Source organism: Trachemys scripta, chromosome 2 (assembly GCF_013100865.1).
Source record: "Trachemys scripta elegans isolate TJP31775 chromosome 2, CAS_Tse_1.0, whole genome shotgun sequence".
NCBI classification, from domain to species: Eukaryota; Metazoa; Chordata; order Testudines; family Emydidae; genus Trachemys; species Trachemys scripta.
This window is the reverse complement of record NC_048299.1, coordinates 18943666-18962114: the sequence shown is the minus strand read 5'-3', so window position 1 is coordinate 18962114 and position 18449 is coordinate 18943666. Positions and strand designations below refer to the sequence as shown.

General features: G+C 42.7%; 1 protein-coding gene across 2 annotated transcripts in view; it reads left to right on the top strand.

Moving 5' to 3' along the window:
* Window positions 1–18224, top strand: part of LOC117872038 (limb region 1 protein homolog) — a 30882-nt gene extending 12658 nt beyond the window's left edge. The window contains exons 2-4 of one of the 2 annotated variants that reach the window (XM_034760006.1): window positions 12058–12130; window positions 15878–15917; window positions 17571–18224. In XM_034760006.1, coding sequence (XP_034615897.1) covers window positions 12058–12130; window positions 15878–15917; window positions 17571–17721 — 264 coding nt within the window. In that variant the 3' untranslated portion in view covers window positions 17722–18224. Of the gene's footprint in view, window positions 1–12057; window positions 12131–15877; window positions 15918–17565 lie in introns of both variants that reach the window. The other variant, XM_034760007.1, reaches the window with a different exon arrangement.
* Window positions 18225–18449: the final 225 nt, after the last annotated feature.

The window sequence follows — 18449 nt, the reverse complement described above, 5'->3', positions numbered from 1 at the left end:
GCGCTGCAAGCTCTGTTCCTTTTGGCTGCTGGAAACCAGCAACCAGGAAGTGGCCTTCTGTACAAAGCTGACTCTTTTCACCATGACTCTTTGATGACTGTAATGCAAATTAATTTGCTGTTCTGGCATAATGACCTGTTGTCCAGAAAAGCTGTTGGAGCAGTCTAAACTATTCCCTAGTTCAGCATTTCTCAGATGCGGCCACCAGGGGTTTTTAATGTGGCCATGACAGCCTTCGTGCAGTGATTGGGGGTGGGTGGGGGGGGGTGGGGAGGGGTGACAAAGCACCAGTCATTCCCCCTCCGTCCCTGTTGCTCCTGGATGTTCCGCCTTGCACCACCTCTGCATGGCTTTGGTGCTAAGCCCTGGCTCTGGCTGCGCGGCAGTGGGTGCTGAGCCCCAGCTCTGGCCGCGCTGCTCCAGTCATGGGGTTTGGGGCTCTGACCCCTGGCTTTGGCCACACAGCCCCGGCCCCTGGCGCTGATTCCCGGCCCCTGGTGCTGATCCCCAGCCGCACTGCAGCAGGCGCCGACCCTCGGCTCTGGTCCCAGGCTCCAGCCGTGTGGTGATGGGAGCCGACCCTGGATGCTGATCCCTGGCCATGCAGCAGCGAGTGCCAGGCGCTGACCCCTGCCTTCGGCCACGTGGCCCGGGGCTTCGGCACTCAGCTCCTGGCTCTGGCCATGTGGCACTGGGCACTGGCCCTGGGCAGCAACCCACAGCTCTGGCCATGCAGCAGCAAGCTCCATTCCCCAGCTCTGGCCATGCAGCTCCAGCTGTGTAGTTCCTGCTCTGGGCTCTGGCCATAGAGGGTGCCGACTTCTAGTGCTGGCCATGCTGTGGTAGGGCTCATTACCTCGCCTGGCTCCCGCTGCCTTCCTGGCCTCGCATTCATCCCCAACATCACTCTGGGTCCCCCACTGCCTCCCCCGGCCCCATATTCATTCAAATATTGCTCCTGGCACCTGCTGCCTCCCTCTCCAACCTCCCTATCCAGGGCTTAATTTGTCTTGAGGCTTGCTGAGAAAATGATATTCACAAACATGCAAGTATCACTTTTTCACAGCAGACTCACTAGCTAGTTGGGAGGCTGTGAAAAAAGATATGTGTATGTTTGTTAATATCACTTACCACTTTTCACAGCCTCCCATGTAACTACTAAGTGTACTGTGAAAAGTGATATTAACATTTATTAACAAATATCACTTTTCAAAGCATTAATTTTATTACTTAGTCTGCAAAAAAAAAAAAGGGGGGGGGGGAATAAAGCCCTAATTTACGATTTGGATGTGTACATGTGCATATTTATTTTTCCTAAAGTTAATTACGTATTTTAGGAAAAAAGTGTCAGTGCAGCCACCAGCAAGAGTTGGTGGCTGCACTTTGAGGCCACCAAAATTTTTGTTGTGAGAACCCCTGCCCTAACTAATGTGGTCTTACAACACAGGTACATAACTTTTTAAAGGGAAAGGCTGAGACATGACTAACCTGATTCAGTAAACAGGAAGTTTAGAAGCCAAGAGTGAAATCTGTTAAAGTCAATATGTATTTTGTTGACTTCAGTGGGGCCTGGATTTTACCCTTAAATAAACATTGGATGTCTTTTTGAAAAAAATGCTCTCGCTCATCTGCGAGATATGGGTGAGTCTGTAATTTCTTCTTCACGTAGATGTTGTTTGAAGTATTATAGTGGATTGTGCAGGTTAGGCAGTGCTCCACTCTAGTTTGATACTAATGGTTAGTTTAGTATGCTTATTGCTGAAGTCTGTGCTATTTCCTGTCCTTACTTAAGGGAATAGAACATGGTGTGATTATACACAGCTTTGTAAAATTTGATCAAGTTCCTGCTGAGTTTTTGGCTTGTCCGAACAATTACGTTTTTTTTCCATCCTAGTAGATTTGTTTATACAACAAAATGTATTGTTCCAGTTTCCTCTGGTGCTGTTCACTGTTCATTCTAAGCCAAAACTGTTAGCTTGGTGCCGTGAGCTATTTTAGTCTCTTTGATTTTCTTAGCATTTACTTTCTAAGCAAATACTCTTTGATCCCCAAGATTTTTTTGTAAGAATCCTTTTTTCTCTGACGCTTGGCAGATCATGGGTGTCTCCCTGAATGTTGTGGTTAGAATTGTGACACAGTATTCCAAGGACATGCAAGGTGACATTCCTGATTAGCTATGAAGTTCCACTTCTATACAGTGTTTATTTTAATCAAAATTCCTTTGTAATTCCATGTGGAAAAGCAAAATAGATTTTGAATTTTTAATGGTTTAACTCAGTCTTATACCTGAAGTTTTCTTGGCAACATAAAAACAATGTTTCATGTGTATTTTGCAGGGAAAAACCTGTGGAAGAAGATGATTTTGTAGCCATAGAAGTAATGGTCAGAAACCAAATAGCAATACTGGTGCTAATTTAACATTTTGTGGAAACTAGTAAGTTCCATAAAGTGTATTATGTGTGAATAATCAGTTGTCAGAGTAAGTTTAAACAAAAGCTGTGATAATTGTTATAGCTTTATGCAAATTGAGGCAAACTTTGAAACAGTATTGGGCTATAGTTTAGTATTTAGTATTCATATGAAAGACGGGGGGTCTTTGGAAAGAGGCACTTGAAAAAGTTAGTTCAAAAGTGCCTTATGGCAATGCGTATGCAGCAGGGGCTAGTTAATTGGCGTGAAGAACATTCATTTTGCTATTTTTTTACTTCCCTCCATCTTAATGGAATATTTTTCTGTCAAAGATGGTAGAAAGAGACTCTCAAAAAAAAAAAAAAAAACCCTCTCCAAATGTAGGCATTCCCAGCAGTATGCAGTATTTATTTTTGGCTACAACAGAAGTATGATTAAATTTTGATAACAAGTGCCATTATGGTCAGAAAATTCAGTGTTTTTACTCTTCATGCCTCTTTCTTTGGCATCTCTTTTTTTCCCCCCCTCCTCACTAGATTACTGTGTCTCAGGATGGTCAGACGCTCAGGATACTTCTGCTGTATGAATTATGCTGTGCAATGTTTTCTCCTGGCATTTGCGCTCTATGGGCAGCAGAAGTTGGTAGTTGTAGAATGAGAGATTGTAGTGAAGCACCATAGGCCTGCTGATAGGGCACTGCTGGTGCTACCCACTCCAGCTCTCCAAAGATCAGGTCCAGGACAACTGCCCCGCTTCTCTCCCTGGTGGTATTCTTGTTTAAAACCATAATGGAATTTTCATGGCAGGCAGAGACAAAAGGAAGCAAGATGATAATTAGAATGATGTTTTCAAACATGGTCATCACAAAACTTTTTACAAAATACTTCAGTGTGTGTTACTGAATGTTAAAATTTGTAAAAACTCTTGAATTCCATTAAACTTAACTACCTCAGCTGTCCTCCCTTTCCCTGCAGATTTGAAAGGGTGTCTGAGTCCTATGTTGCTTTTGACAACATAAGCAATTCTTGTTTCCACATTCATGAGGAGCTGCTACTTAATTCATTCTTGTAATGCTTCTGGAACATAGAAATGGCAACAGCATGGGGCTCTGGGAACAGTTTTTCAGAGAGGGGGGAAACCACAATAGAGGTATGAATATAAACTTTAAGTTTTGTGGAATTATTGTGAAATTTTACAAATTTAACATTTAGTAACAAATATTTACATTTAAAGTGCCACCCACATTTTATGATTGCCTGCATTTTTGACCATTACAAATACATCTGCAATTTCTAAACTTCTCTAAGTATTGGTCTTGGATAAGTAATTAGGGAGAGATGTTTAGTCCCTGAAAACTTGGGGCAGTTTCAGCTTATTTTGGATGGTTGTGCTTTTTCCATGTAGGCACAGGCTGCAGAACCTAGGAGGCCACCTGGGCCGTGACCTGACCACTTTTAAGCAGTTAGGATTGCTACCTGGCTGTCTGTTTTTTTTTACTGCCTTCTCGGTTGTAATGTGCCATTGTTTTCATTTTTATAAGTGAAAAAAACCTCTGGCAAATAGCAACTGTAAGTTGTGGTGTGCTGGTGGCCACACATCAATCCTGTAGCTATGATGCACAGGTCCAATGGCTGGGAGCACTGCTGGTGTGGCACCCAGGTCCCACAATGTGTGCCGGGCCCTTAACAGGCCAAAACTGCAGTAGCGGAGGCTTCTGCTCCTCTCTGCACAGGGGACTGGAAAACAGGGTGGACGGACTCACGGCTTGCCAGCGGGGAAGGGTAGGGAGTCAGGAATTGCGTGTAGAAGGCTGGGGCTTTCTCAAGGGTTGGGGCTCCTGGGAGGGGGTGAGCCATGGCCCCTCCTGACTTTAAATGGCACTCCACAACCCCTGCATGGAGGTAGCTGTTTTCCTGCAAACAAGCTAGAGAGTAGGAGGTAAACTGTAATGGACAGACATTCACTGCCAATAATTTCAGTTCAAAATAATCGGTTTTGAAAACTATTTGACTTAAAAAAACTGTTTGAAATGGATAATCTATGTTAAGGCCTTAACTTATAATAGTTATTAAAATAACAAATAAAATACAAAAAAAATTTAAGCAGTATGTGTTATGCTGCAAAATTTTAAAGAAAGTCAAGCTACTAGTGATTGGTGGAAGTGACTGGTTAAGTGCTTGGACCCAGAGTGTGTTGAAGTGCTTTTGGTGGCAGCAGTCTTTCTGCACCTGCACCTGCAGAAGAGCCTATCTTCTTCATTTCAGTTGATAAAACAGAAACACTTATTTTCCTTCCTCCAATCTATGAATGAAGCGAGACGTAAAAGGATGAGATCTACTATTCTAAGATCTTGAAGGATATAGGGACCAGAAATAATCAATTCAATTCACTGTTAGGGATACTTTCTTTGTTTAATAAATTATTTAGTTTTAAATGCATAACATGTTTGGCTAAGAAAAAGTTTATCAGCAAGTTTTATTTAATCCATAAAAACATTATAAAAATGCTGGTTTTCTGCATTTTAAGGAAATTAACTTATGGTATGAAAAGCTATCAAATAGGGATGTGGTTTTAGAATGTACTAATATTTTGTACAGAATATATCAGCAGTGTGGGAGAACTTATGTACAAAGGGAATGGACTGATACGTGGGGTACTACCATGGTCATAAAAAGGGTTTTTGGGGACAAGAGTATCAATTTTTAAAGAATGAAGGAGAAATACAGGGTGGGGGAGAGAATGGAGAAATTGAGGGAAGAAATAAGGAAACAAAAATGGGGTTTTTATATTAACTTATTTACATGTTGTATGGCTACTAAATAACTTATTTTTGAAAATGAGATGCCTCAGGTTCAGTGGTCTTGAGCTCTATCAATAGATTGAAGTAAGGCACTGCTACAGGCAAGTTTAAAACTCAAGCAATTGTTTAGTTTTGTAGTGGATGACTCCTGAAACCTGTCTTCTGATGGGTTCTGGAGGCCTGGTAGGAACTGACAAGGGCACTAGTCCAGGGATTGAGCAGTGTTTCCAGCAGCTGGAAGGTAGAGCAAGTATGGATTTCTGCCTGGAATCCTGGCTTTCCCTATGTCTCTGGTGCTGGAAACCATTCCTAGTGAACACTTCTATGCATCTAGCTTCTCAAGTACCTGTTCGGAACCTAGGAACTGACAAGAGAAAATGGGTCAATCCAATGTATGTCCTCAGGGGCCGAAGAGGGAACCTGAAGGGAGATTGATGGAACAGGTGGAGGTATTTTCTTGGGCTTACAGGAAGGTCATGGAGCTGGGAGAAAGGGGAATCAGCCACTTAGAGGGGATAGGTCAGCTGTTAGAGTGGATGTGGTATGATGAAAAGCTGAATTAATATTCCTCAGTAATCTAAGTAAGGATACTGTGATGGGACCACTGACCTCTCATGAACACGGCTTGTCAGTTGGGTGCGAACCTGCACACACTCTCTGCTCCCCTTGTTGGCTGTTAACCTTATCACATCGGTCTTCAGTGGCTCAGCCCTATGGCCAAGTCACACAGTCAATATGCGCTAACAAACTTCTTCCGGGGTAAAAAGTCCAACAGGGCCTGTCCCCTTGTCCTTGTTAATGTCTTTAGTCCTGTCTCTGAGCTCGGTTCTTAGACCCTTCTGGGCTAGCTTTAAGTCCAAGTCTGCTCTGGTATAGAGCAGTGTCCCCAGGGCTTTCTCCCTGGAGACTCTTTGCCTTATTGGTTCTAATTGCCCCAGCTCTCCAGCTAGATCACTCTTCCAAGTCCAGTTCCCTTGTCAGGGTAACAAAGTCCACCAAATGGTGGGCACTCTGCAGGATCTTCAGCTCTGTCCCATAGCCCTTTACATTCCAGCCCCAAATTTGTCCCCTTCTCGGGGCTTTGAACACTCTGCCAGGAGGGGGGGACTCTGTCTGCCCCTACTCCAGGTCCCAACATAGGGATCCTACAAACAGCAGCCACATGTTGTTGCGTTTAATAGTTGCTGCTGCTAATCCTGGGCTGCTTCTCATGTAGCCCCTTCTTCTTCAGCCTAACCTCAGGACTGAAGTTCTCAACTCCTCTTCTTCCTCATCGAATGCCAATGCCACCAGAACCCATCTTCTGGTTCTCTATTGAGTTCCAGCCAGGAGCACCCTTACTCCTGTGGTCCCAGCCAGGAACTGATCTACTCGCCCCTGCAGCTGCTTTTAACTGAGACTGCTATGCTCTGATTGGCTGCTTCCCTGCAATCTTTCAACGCAGACCTGGAGGACCGATATTCACAGCTCCTTTTCTGGAGTGGGGTGTGGTAGGACTTGTACTATTGATGCTAACCTCTTTTGTATGTAATACATTCAGAGAGTACCACTAACTCTCTGAAATGTTCTACACTACACAGTACTGTCATGTAGACTAACTTTTGCCTCACTTCTCTCATTGCTATTTTTCTTACTTAAAAGGAAAGACACTTGTGTATTCTATATAATAGCTGCAATTTTCTATTCCAAGTGGCTACAGTAGAAGTGTTCTTCAATCTTTGTTCGGTCTTTCCTTTTCTTACTGTCCCACTAACAGGAGTTCTTGTGGTAACATCTGGATATGAGAGTATATATGTGTAAACCACTAAAAGGAAACTTGTATACTAGGAAGACTATTAAGAAGTCAGTATTTTTGGAAAAGTGTTTCCTTTCTTCGTAGTTCTTCAGGTTCTTTTTGAGCTTTAGTTTCCTGCATTGCAGTGTAACATGCTGCTGCTTTCTTTGGGAGAGAGTATGGTTTTTGTTCTAGGCTGCTTTACTCATCTGTGTTTGTCCTCTATTCTAATCTCTCCCTTGTTATCTATTTTTTGTTGACTTCCATTTACCTTCATGATCTGTGTAATTTGACAGTGTTCAGGTGAGCAGTTGTAGTGATGTGTCAGTGACTTTCCTTGGCAAATTATTTAAAATGACCCTCACTGTTTGAAAACTATAGTCATTTTGCTCAACACAGCAATTTAAATATTCAAAATGTAAATAGCATATCAATAGGAATAAACTATGGGGGAGAGGGAATATAGATTAGAAGTACTGTATAGCATCTTTTATTTGAGAATTGCTGTTTTACAAACATGATTGAGCCGTATAATATATAGTTTTGAGTTTCCAATTGGTGGTCATCTTGCAGACAAGTGATATTTATTTGATACTGGCCATTAATATTAATCTTTTTCCTACTTTTAGTTATTGGTTGGGGTGTGTGTGGTGGGGGTAGGGAGGGAAGGGACACTGCATATGAGAGAAGGAAAAGTCTATAGTAAAGAAACCTTGTGAGCATGTTGTGCCCTGCCCTGGCTTCTGAAAAGTCTTGGCATCGCACTTGGGGAGTAAAGAGGTATGTTGACAACTGAGGTTCTGATCAGGGCTGTCCTTAGGCATACGCAGCTGCTTGGGGCACCAAATTGCCCCAAATTTCATGGTGCCCTAGGCAGCTGCGTGCTGCATACATGGCAGCACCAGCCCCGGCGACCAACCCTATCCCTTCGGCCGGCCCCCCCACGGGCTGAGCCCACTGCAAGGGGCAGGGCTGTCCCTAGGGGGTTTGAGGCCCTGGACAACTCCCTCTGCCCTGCCTCTTACCCTTCCCCCTGTTCCACCCCTGCCCCGCCCCCATTCCACCTCTTCCCCCAGCGACCTCGCGCTCACTGGCAATGGCAGGAAGTGGAGCCACGTGGCCCCAGCCCGCTCCACTCCGCCAGCTCCTAGTGAGTGCGGGGAGGTTGGGGAAAGACGCCTCCCGCACTCGCCTGCGGCGGGAAGCGGAACGCTGCGTCTGGGAGCAGGCGGAGTAGAGCAGGGCTGGGGCCGGGCTGCTCTGCCTTCCACTGCTGCTGGTGAGTGTGGGGTGGGGGATCCCTTCCCCCAAATCCCCTCCCCCGAGCGACTCGGCTGGGGCCAGGGCGAGGGAAGCAGAGCGGGCTGCTCCTGGCCCCCTGCTAATTCCCTGGGCCACTCTGGGCCTGCAGAACCCCCAAAAGTGGCACCCCCCAGCTCCTGCCTCCCAGACCTTGGGGGAGAGGGGGAGGAGGCGGCGGCCTGAGACCCCACACAGACCCCTTCTCCCCCGCAGGGGGGCTGCGTAGGGCAACCAGATGGCCAGGGGTGGCCCTGGCTCTGATCCTGCAATAAACTCCTTGCCGTGGACCCTTACGTTCATGTTGAATCATACTTACTCCCATGGGAATAAAGGTCTGTCTGCACAGATCTGTGCAAGTTTGGGGCTCATCTGTTGATACCTTATAGTGTTAAGAGACTGAAGTGTCGTCCTTCCTCTTTTTATACCAGTTTAACATTCCATATACCTTGATTATATTTAAATCAAATATTTTAATTGAAAAGAATAAATATTTTAATTGTTGAATTAATATTGGAGTAATTTTTGAATTTGTTAGTTATATTGGGCTTTTGTGAACACTGTCATAATACAAGGGCAGTATTACTTTTTTTTGGTTTCCAGTTAGAACTTTGTTTAAATTTTCCTTGAGGGTGAGAAGTTTTTTTTTTTTTTTTTTTTTAAATTGTCAAACTTTTGAACTGAGCAAAGTGGTTTGATTTTTTTTGTACCTTTAAATTATTGCAGATAAAGGACTAGTGAAAAAATTGAGAGAAACAAGGTTGGTGAGGTAATATCCTTTATTGGACCAACTTCTGTTGGTGAAAAAGACAAGCTTTCGAGCTCCATAGAGCTCTTCTTCAGGTCTTCAGAACAAAAGCTTTCCCTTTTCTGGGAAAAGGTAGGGTAAATGGGAGCCCAGGCTCTCACCTTACCACAGCTGACCCTCTCATGGTAATTACATTCATAGACCCCCTTCATTGGAGGACTGTTCAAGAAGGTGATACATATGTAACTCCACTGAACACCTGAGGGACAATTGCCCTAAGCAAAGGGAAAGTAAGCCTACACACTGTGCAGTTCAGGTTAATGTGGCTGTCACAAACACAGAACTCCCCTCTCCCAAGATGTCTGGAGAGATCCTGATGAATTTTGATCCATTGAAGGTTGTTACGGAATTTATTAAAAATTGCCACGGTGAATGACAAGGAATACTAAGGTTGAAGAGATGCTGTAGCCCACATTTCTCTGGTCTGAGAAGGCATGGTAAGGAAATCTGACATGCTCACTACAGGAAGTGTTGAACTACTGGCACTTGGAAAATTTAAAACGGCATTGTGACTTGGCTAAAGTTCCCTTGGAGTGGGAAGTTCTAAAAGGCATCTTAAAAGTTGCTGTGTTGGATTTCATTCCAGCAGGAGTGCTTGTGGGTAATGATTTATTGACTATGTGCTAAGTAGTTATTATATCAACTTGCAGCAAAAAGGACTATTACTTTGTGGTCCCATAAGGGAGTTGTGAAGACAGAGGAACAGCTGAAGGGGAAGGGTTATGCCCAGACCTGGTTTAGTGGAGGAAGGTAGTGGGCCTCCAGGAATTAAGAAGGGAGGAGCCAATCCCAGTGGTTGGGGCAGCCATCAGCGGTAGCAGCAGGCAAGCATTTGCAATGGAATAAAGAGCAGACTCAACCCTAGAGACCCTAAGGGTTTGCATTCTCAGGGAAATCCTGGATAGGGGAAACAGGGAAAGTTGTGGGTGTGGTTTTTTTTTTGTTTGTTTTTTCTTTTTAGGAGGAAAGATTGTATAGGGAAGTTCCTATATAAGAAAAATAGAAGTTCTGGGAAACCTTACAAGCAGTTGATTGTGCCTGCTAAATACTGTGGGGAGTTAATACTTTTAGTCCCCAGGGCTGTCCTTGTGATGGTCACTCGGGGTCACAGAGGACATACAAGCAATTAAAAGGGAGTGAGAGGTCTATAGAAAAGTTACAGGCACCTAGATCCCACAGTGGTGAACCTGGTATAAATTCCTAGTAGCCCATTTCTCCTATGAAGGGTCTGTAACCAGACATAGGCTGAGTTTCTCTTTCTGTTACATTTTTATTAATGTTTCCTGTCATGATTTTATTTGATTGTGCATCCTTTCTGATAAAACAGTTATCCTCCTTTCCCTTTTGAACTGGATTAGGTCAAATAACTTAAATTTCATCCCAACATGATTTCTGTGCCCTTTTTTTGTTCTCCCATCTCTAATAGCTTTCTTCATTCTAGATTTAAGATGATAGTACTCTTAAAGGCAGCAAGTGTTAAACTGATTATCTGTAGAAACGGTTAGGATTTGTCTGTCTTTGCAGGACAGATTTGTTTCCCAGACCTCAGTCGGTGAATAGTGCAGGTTAAAGCTCAGCTCTAAGCAAGACGGATTCCTTGTGCTAATATTAAATATCATAGACACAGGTAGATCCATTTCAAAAACTATTTTATGGGTTCGGGAGCAAAGTGGACTTTGTATGAGTCAATTTACATTTAATAGCATATTTCTTTTAATATTCATTTGGATAACTGTCTCTGCTATGATTTAGCTAGGTGTTTATTAATACATATTCACAAAAATAAATAGTAACAGCCCTAGAATGTCTGAAGGGATATGTGCCTTGAAGTTTATGGATCTTCAAATTCACTTTCATGACACTTTCAAACTCACTTTTAATACACATTGCCAGTTGGTTTAAGGAGCTATTATAATATGTCAGTACATATGAAGAACAGTATTGCAGTCACTGACAAAGTACATTAAGCCATTAAGTTTAAATAGCATTTATATTTTTTTATTGTCACAGGCAAACCGATACAAAGAACACAATAAGTAACATTTATAGAACATAGGAGTACTACATTGGGGGAGGGATAGCTCAGTGATTTGAGCATTGGTCTGCTAAACCCTGGGTTGTGAGTTCAGTCCTTGAGGGGGCCACTTAGGGATCTGGGGCAAAATCAGTACTTGGTTCTGCTAGTGAAGGCAGGGGGCTGGACTTGATGACCTTTCAGGGTCCCTTCCAGTTCTATGAGATAGGTATATCTCCATATATGATTATTATTATTACATTTTTTTAGCAAAAGTGTGTTTTAACATTTGTGCTCTACAAATAATGCTTAACTTTCAAAATTGACTTCCATTTTTGGAACAGCGGCAGGAACTCAGATTCTGTTTGTCCAATTCTGGGTTAATTTGGTTGCTCATGAAGGTGATGAGGATAACCAATGAGTAGGATCAAGCGTTGTGTGCAGAGATCTCATATAAGCTTCCCAATACAGTTCTGCCAGTGAAATGTAATCTGGATTTACAGCATTCTGCTAAATTGATCATGGGCTTTTCTGGTGCATGGTACCAGTGATCTTGATGAACTTTTTCAAATTCTCTGGAGGCTTTGTGATGCTGACTGATACCTGCTGAGGAATAGAAAGACATCAGACTTTTTCACCTGCAATAGTTTCATGCATTAAAGTTGGATTTTTGGAAATGAATTGATGTACTAACCCTTTAAAATTTGACCCCAGCATTTGAATTTATTTGGAGTTTAATTAGCATTTATTGAAAAATGTAGCAAATTGATATAATCAACAAAGTAAACTGAGTTGCATTTATTAATTGAGCTCTAAACCACCTGGAGAAATCTTAAGTATAGCACTTACTTGCTGTTTGATCAGAATTTAATTTCAGTTTTGGGGAGCTGATAAATGCATAATATAATCCAGACTTTTCATTAACCTAATTAAATGAAACTTCTTTTTTTCAGATCTGTTTTCTCCTATTTGCTGTTCTCTACATAGTTTCCTATTTCGTAATCACAAGATACAAAAGGAAAGCAGGTAAGTAGTTTTAAATATTCAAATTTTGATGTTTATTTCCATTTAAAAAATGAGTGGGTATAACTTTTTTCCGAAAGAGCATTGCTGTAGAGCAGTGATGCCCAGTCTTGTCACCTCGCTGACCAAATATATTATTTTTAAATGTCACTTGACCAAATTTGGGAGGGGAGAGAAGGGATAGTTCAAAGCTGTCACCTTCTCCTCCTGCCTTCAGCTCCCTTCTGCTTTCTTCTCACCTGAGTTCTTATGAATCTGAATTGGAAGCCTACAAGCAGCCCCCAGCTTGGGTTCCTAACCCCACATTTTGAACTTTAAGATGCTCAACTGCATTTTCACGTGTAGCCTGATCTATAGATTATGAATAAAAATCCCCAGTTATCACTTTAAGACAAAATAGGTTCTTGTCCCAAGATCAGGCCCCATATTATTAAAATTATTATATAGTTAGGAACCCCAATGTGCACAGGTGCAACACTCAAACTATAGGAACTCTTCTATATTTACAAACAAATAATTTATAATACATTTAGCAAAGTCACACACATTCTAACTCAGTAAAGTAGATAGAGATAATACAAAAGTACATCTGAACAGCCATACTCACACCATCCCTTGCAGAACAACCTAAAATGTTAATCATTATCTTCCTCATCATTGTCACCTTCCTCATCTTCATCAGTGGCCATCATCCTGGCCCCTCCCAAGGGCTACATCGCTCCCTCTCCTACTGCTCTGGGATGCCACTTTTATAATATGTTACGCTGATGTTACCATATCTAATGCCTATTCAGTAGGGCTTTCTCCCCGCTTCCTTATTTGTATTTCCTCCCCTTACCAATGTTAAGGTGTCCTTCTTCTATAGGTTAGTGTATTTATGATTTCACCCCATTATCTTATACATCAATTCATTGCTATGATACTCTTGCGGTCGGATGTTCCATCCAAAACCTTCCAGAAACTGATGTTAGTTCATGTTTCTGTTGTTGGCTGATGTCATTATGGACAGAATTCCCCCTTACATTCTACTTCCAGTTCCCCAAAACTTATGGCTTACCTAAATTTATCTATGCCAAAGTTCATAGGCCTCAAGCCTCCTCCTAATTGCTGAAGCCATTGTCTTACACGATACAAGTCTGTAGATTCCTTGAAGAGGGGTGCTGATGTCAGGGTGTCCCCCTCCCCCTGCTCCTGTACCCCATCTCCACAGAGCGGGATCGGGGACACGACAGGGCTCAGGATGGAGGGAGCAGCTCATGAGGTTGAAACATCCTATTCACTACTTCCCCTATCTCAAAGGCAGTTGAGAAAACTGTATCCCTCAGGATGGTGCCAGCTACATGCACGCCTCTCTTAACAGTTGAGGTAGCCAGGGCAAGAGGACAAACATGGCCAATTACTTAGCACTGCTCTACAGCCCTGAATTTTCTTGTTAGGATTCATTCAGAAGAAGGGTTTACTCGTCTGTGACTGCAGCACTTTGTATCATGGATACCAGGCTTGGCCAAAGGGCAGCTTGAGTATTGGAAGATGGCTTCCACTCTGGCTGAATCTCTTCACTAGGATCCCTGTAGATCTCTTTCAGTTTCAAGTCTTTACAGTGTAGTAATTTCTTTCCTTTATTGTTTTTACAAGCTACTGTATCTCTCTCAAAGTGGATTCTGTGAAAGCACAAAAAGGCTGATAGGCTTGCCCTCCTTTTCTGCTTAATTTAGTTAGCCAGAGACCACTATCTAGTGCTCCACTGAGTTGATTGTGTCTGTGTACTTGCTATACCGCTTTTAAGGACAGTAACAACATACTGACTGGATTCATGTAGCTGAGCAAACAAATGACTATTCCATGTGCTGCAAAAGCATAAAATAGATCCCTACAACTTCCTGCAAATTTTTCCTTCATGTGTCCTTTTAAAAAAATCCTTTCATTTAAGAGATGCTGCATAGGAAACAGTTTGTGGACAGTTGTTTTAGGTCAGATTTTTTGTTGAAATTTAAGAATATGCTATACAGTTCTAAATACTTAATTGTTTATTAATTTACATGCAAGTAGAAGTCAACTTTAGCATTTCTGCCATTACACAAAGGACTCTTTAACTCAAAACACTTTCCTGCAACAATCAAAAGAACCTACCAAATGTCCACAAGCTGAATTATTTTTATATTAATTCCATGGGAAGATATACATTTATAGAAAATTAAAGTTGCCTGAATAAGCAATCAAAATTGGAAACTCCACTCATGATTTCACAGTGGTACCAAGGAGCTGTTTGATAATTGTAATAGTTTCATCTCAGACAGAAGAACTCAGTTTTTTCCTTTATTAACTTGCTTGCCACTTCTACCACAAGCTGTTGAGGATTGGGCCATGGCTTTCTTTTAAGCATAAATAACTGTTTGTTTAATTTTGGGAGACCAGGTCCTGATGTAATGATTGCCCTGGCAAGAGCACAGAGGCTATACCTGCTACTTGCATGGAATTCTTTTGTAGCAGTGTGAAGCAAGCCTGTTACTAGACACATCCAAATTTGGAAATGTATTCAGGTCTGCTGTGGACCGGTTTTGTGCATTCTTTTGCCTGGAAAATAACTGACAATGCAGGATGGGCAACATGGAAAACTTGAAGGGGATAGGAAAAAAACTAACTTGAAAGTGGAATTTCAGTTCTGGAGGCCACATCATAAAAAGGGAGCTCTGGCTGTGGCTGTCCATAAGCTTATAGAGGAGAACAAGAAAGAAGTAAAGATTCCAAGCTGGGTGGTAGCCCTTCATAAATAGGAGGAATACCTAAGGCAAAAGAGAAGGAAAATTCCCTAAAATGCCAGAAGAGAAACCCAGAGGCTCATGGAGGAATTAAGACTAGGTGAGAGGTGATGGTATCACTTCTGGTTGTCAAGGACAGGTTATTACTATTGTTCTGATGTATTTTTCTTTGTTGTATGTGTGTGTGTACTGTTTTTTACTGCATATAAAATTCACAACTATTCTTCCAGTACTGGGTGTTTCTTGTATATCTTTAGCCTGTATTCTTATGATGTATTCAAACCCATTTTTCCCTCAACTTATTTGAAGGCTGTTTGTAATTTTAAGGAAGAGTAGTGATGTAGAAAGGAATTTCCTGCCATGACTATCCTCCAAATGCACTAATCTAATCTTAGAGGCCATCAAAGAGGTAACCCTTTGGGCTTGTCTATACCATGCAGCTTTTAGCGACAAGTCAGTGTGTATAAACACTCTTTGTCGGCATTTTTGCCGACTAAATACTTCCAGCCATACGAGTGGCGTTAGCTTTGTCGGCAGGAGAGTGCTCCTGCTGTCAAAGCCGTGTTCATGCTGCCACTTGGGTCTGCAAAACTTTTTTCCTTCGCGGGGGGGGCTTTTTTAAGTACCCGTGAAAGACAAAAGTTTTGTCGACAACTTCACAGTGTAGACATACCTTTAGTCCTGAGCAAAATAATGCTCTTTAATTGTCTTGATTGAAGAGATTAAGAAACCAGCAAAGGCACTGTAAAGGTAGAGGGAAAGCAGCATTAATTTTTATTAAGAAAAATATTCTTTCAAGAAAACTAATGGAAATGGGTAACATTAATTTACAAAATGGATGTCTACTACAGAATACAAAAATAATGGTTTTGGATTTAGTAATACAAAATTTTTGATCTGACCTATAGTTTTTCTATTTTAGTAACTTATTTTCATCTTTTCTTTATATAGGTAGCTGTATAAACTAAATCTGCTATAAATTATTTTTCAGATGAGCAGGAGGATGAAGATGCCATTGTCAACAGAATTTCGTATGTACATTTCTTAGTTCCTTGATACAGTTAAATTTGCCATAATGTAAAGTGTAAATAGGCAAAATTGTCTGCATAGTGTTTACTGCACATGTGCAGAAAAACACTAGTTTTTTTTTTAAACAGTTATTTTAGAGCATTGCCTTATGTGGGGGAAAACCCCTGCTTCTAGGAGCACCCATTTAGTTTTTCACCTGTAGTTTAGAACATAGGTCGTAATGGACGCATGCAGAATGGCAGACTGAGGCAGGTTATGAACACAATTATCTAATTCGCCATTTGCATAAACTCTTTATTCACTTTCCTTATTAGTTTTAGGCCATGTCTACACTACCGAGTTAAGTCAATGTAAGTTATGTTGACTGTCATAAGTCACTAATAACATCGGTTGAGCATGTCCACACAACGCTCTTTGTCGGCTGAGCTCATCCACAGTCATTGTTCTTGCATTGACAGAGAGAGTGTTGCATTGTGGATAGTTATCCCACTGTGCAACTTGACACCCTGTGTCCACCTCTGCTGCTGGGAGTTCTGGAAACAGGTCGTGGTGCATCATGGGGACATGATGTACACCTCTACCCCGATATAACGCTGCCCTCAGGAGCCAAAAAATTTTACTGCGTTATAGGTGAAATCGCATTATATCGAACTTGCTTTGATCCGCCAGAGTGCGCAGCCCCGCTCCCCCGGAGCGCTGCTTTACCGCTTTATATCCGAATTCACATTATATCGGTTCACGTTATATCGGGGTAGAGGTGTAGTTCTTTCCATCCCATCATTCCGTGGGCTTCCTACTTCGTTTCGTACCGTTTTTCAACAGCTCTTGTAAACTGTGCACTCGCCATCCCTGCCTGACAGCATGGATCCTGAGCTGCTGATCATTCTGGTGATGAGTATTATGGACACTACATGGCTGGTCCTGCAGTATTTCATGAACTGTGAAACGGAATGAATCGGGACATGCCTGTCCTGCTTTCTGCCATGGAAACAAATAATTGAAGATTGCTGCTGGCATTCACGGAACAGCTTGCCATGGTGGTACTGGGCTCGGAAAACAAGCACTGAGTGGTGGGATTGCATAGTGATGCATGTATGGGATGATGAGCAGTGGCTGCAGAACTTTTGGATGCGCAAGATCACCTTCCTTGAACAGTATGCAGAGCTTGCCCCAGCTCTGCGGCGCAAGGACACTAGAATGAGAGCTGCCCTCACTGTGGAAAAGTGAGTGGCAGTCACTGTGTGGAAGCTGGCAACTCCAGATTGCTACTGGTCAGTCATGAATCACTCTGGAGTTCAAAAGTCTACTGTGGGGGTGTGCGGTGATGCAAGAGTGCAGGGCCAATAATCACCTCCTGCTACAAAGGACTGTATCTCTTGGTCATGTGCAGGAAATAATTGATGGCTTTGAGACAATGGGATTCCCTAACTGCAGTAAGGTGATAAATGGAACGCATATCCCAATTTTGGCCCCCGACCATCTTGTGACGGTGTACATCAGCTGAAAGGGCCACTTCTCCATGGTCTTGCATGCGCTGGTGGAGCACCGGAGCTGTTTCACTGACATAAATGCGGGGTGGTCGGGGAAGGTGCATGATATTTTGGAGCACTGGACTGTATAGAAATCTGAATGCTGGGACTTTCTTTCCAGAACAGAAGATGCCAATGGGGAAAGTGGAAATATACTCATAGTGATCCTTGGAGACCCCGCCTACCCTTTGCTCCCATGACTCATGGAGGCTTACACCAGGAACTTGGACAGCAGCAAGGAGTGCTTTGGGCTCAGTTGGTGCCAAATGACCGTTGAATGTGCCTTTGGCTGATTTGGCCTAGAGCTGTCTCTTTGTCTGGATAGACCTCGATGAGGAAAATATTCTGGTGATCATTGCAGTCTGCTGTACTCTACCTAATATTTGCAAATCAAAGGGGGATAAGTTTCCCTAGGGGTAGACTGCTGAGACTGATGTATCTGGCTGCTCAAAATCGGCAGCCAGCCTAAGGGCAGTTAGAGGGGCACAGGAGGAGGCTGTTTGAATCAGGGAGGCTTTGAAGGCACATTTTGATGATGATTCCCAGTAATGTGTCTTTATGTGATGCGTTTGGCCAGGCAATGCTTAGTTGCCACCTTGAATTACTCCTGTAGTGCTTGCTTCCTGAGCATTAATTGCAAGGGGCAAATATTCCTACTTATAGCCATTGTGTTTGATTGTTAGCATTGAGTAATGTATATATGCATGTCATAAATAAAGACTCATTTTATTTCAAAGACTCAAGTTTAATAACAGGATAAAACCCAAACTTTTGGTCAAATGGGACATGCAAAGAGGAACAGTTTCACGGTGAGGGCCCTCACAGCTGGGTGTAACGACAGCTTTTGTTGGGAAACCAGTCCCTAGGCGTGGAGTGCATGGGGTACTGTGAGGGACCAGGAGTGTGTGAGGAATGCAATGGGAGCGTTTGGGGACGGCATGGACTGGAGTTCTGTAGTGGTTGGAGGGGGAGTTGGGCATGGATGTGCTCAGGTTGCAGGCTCAT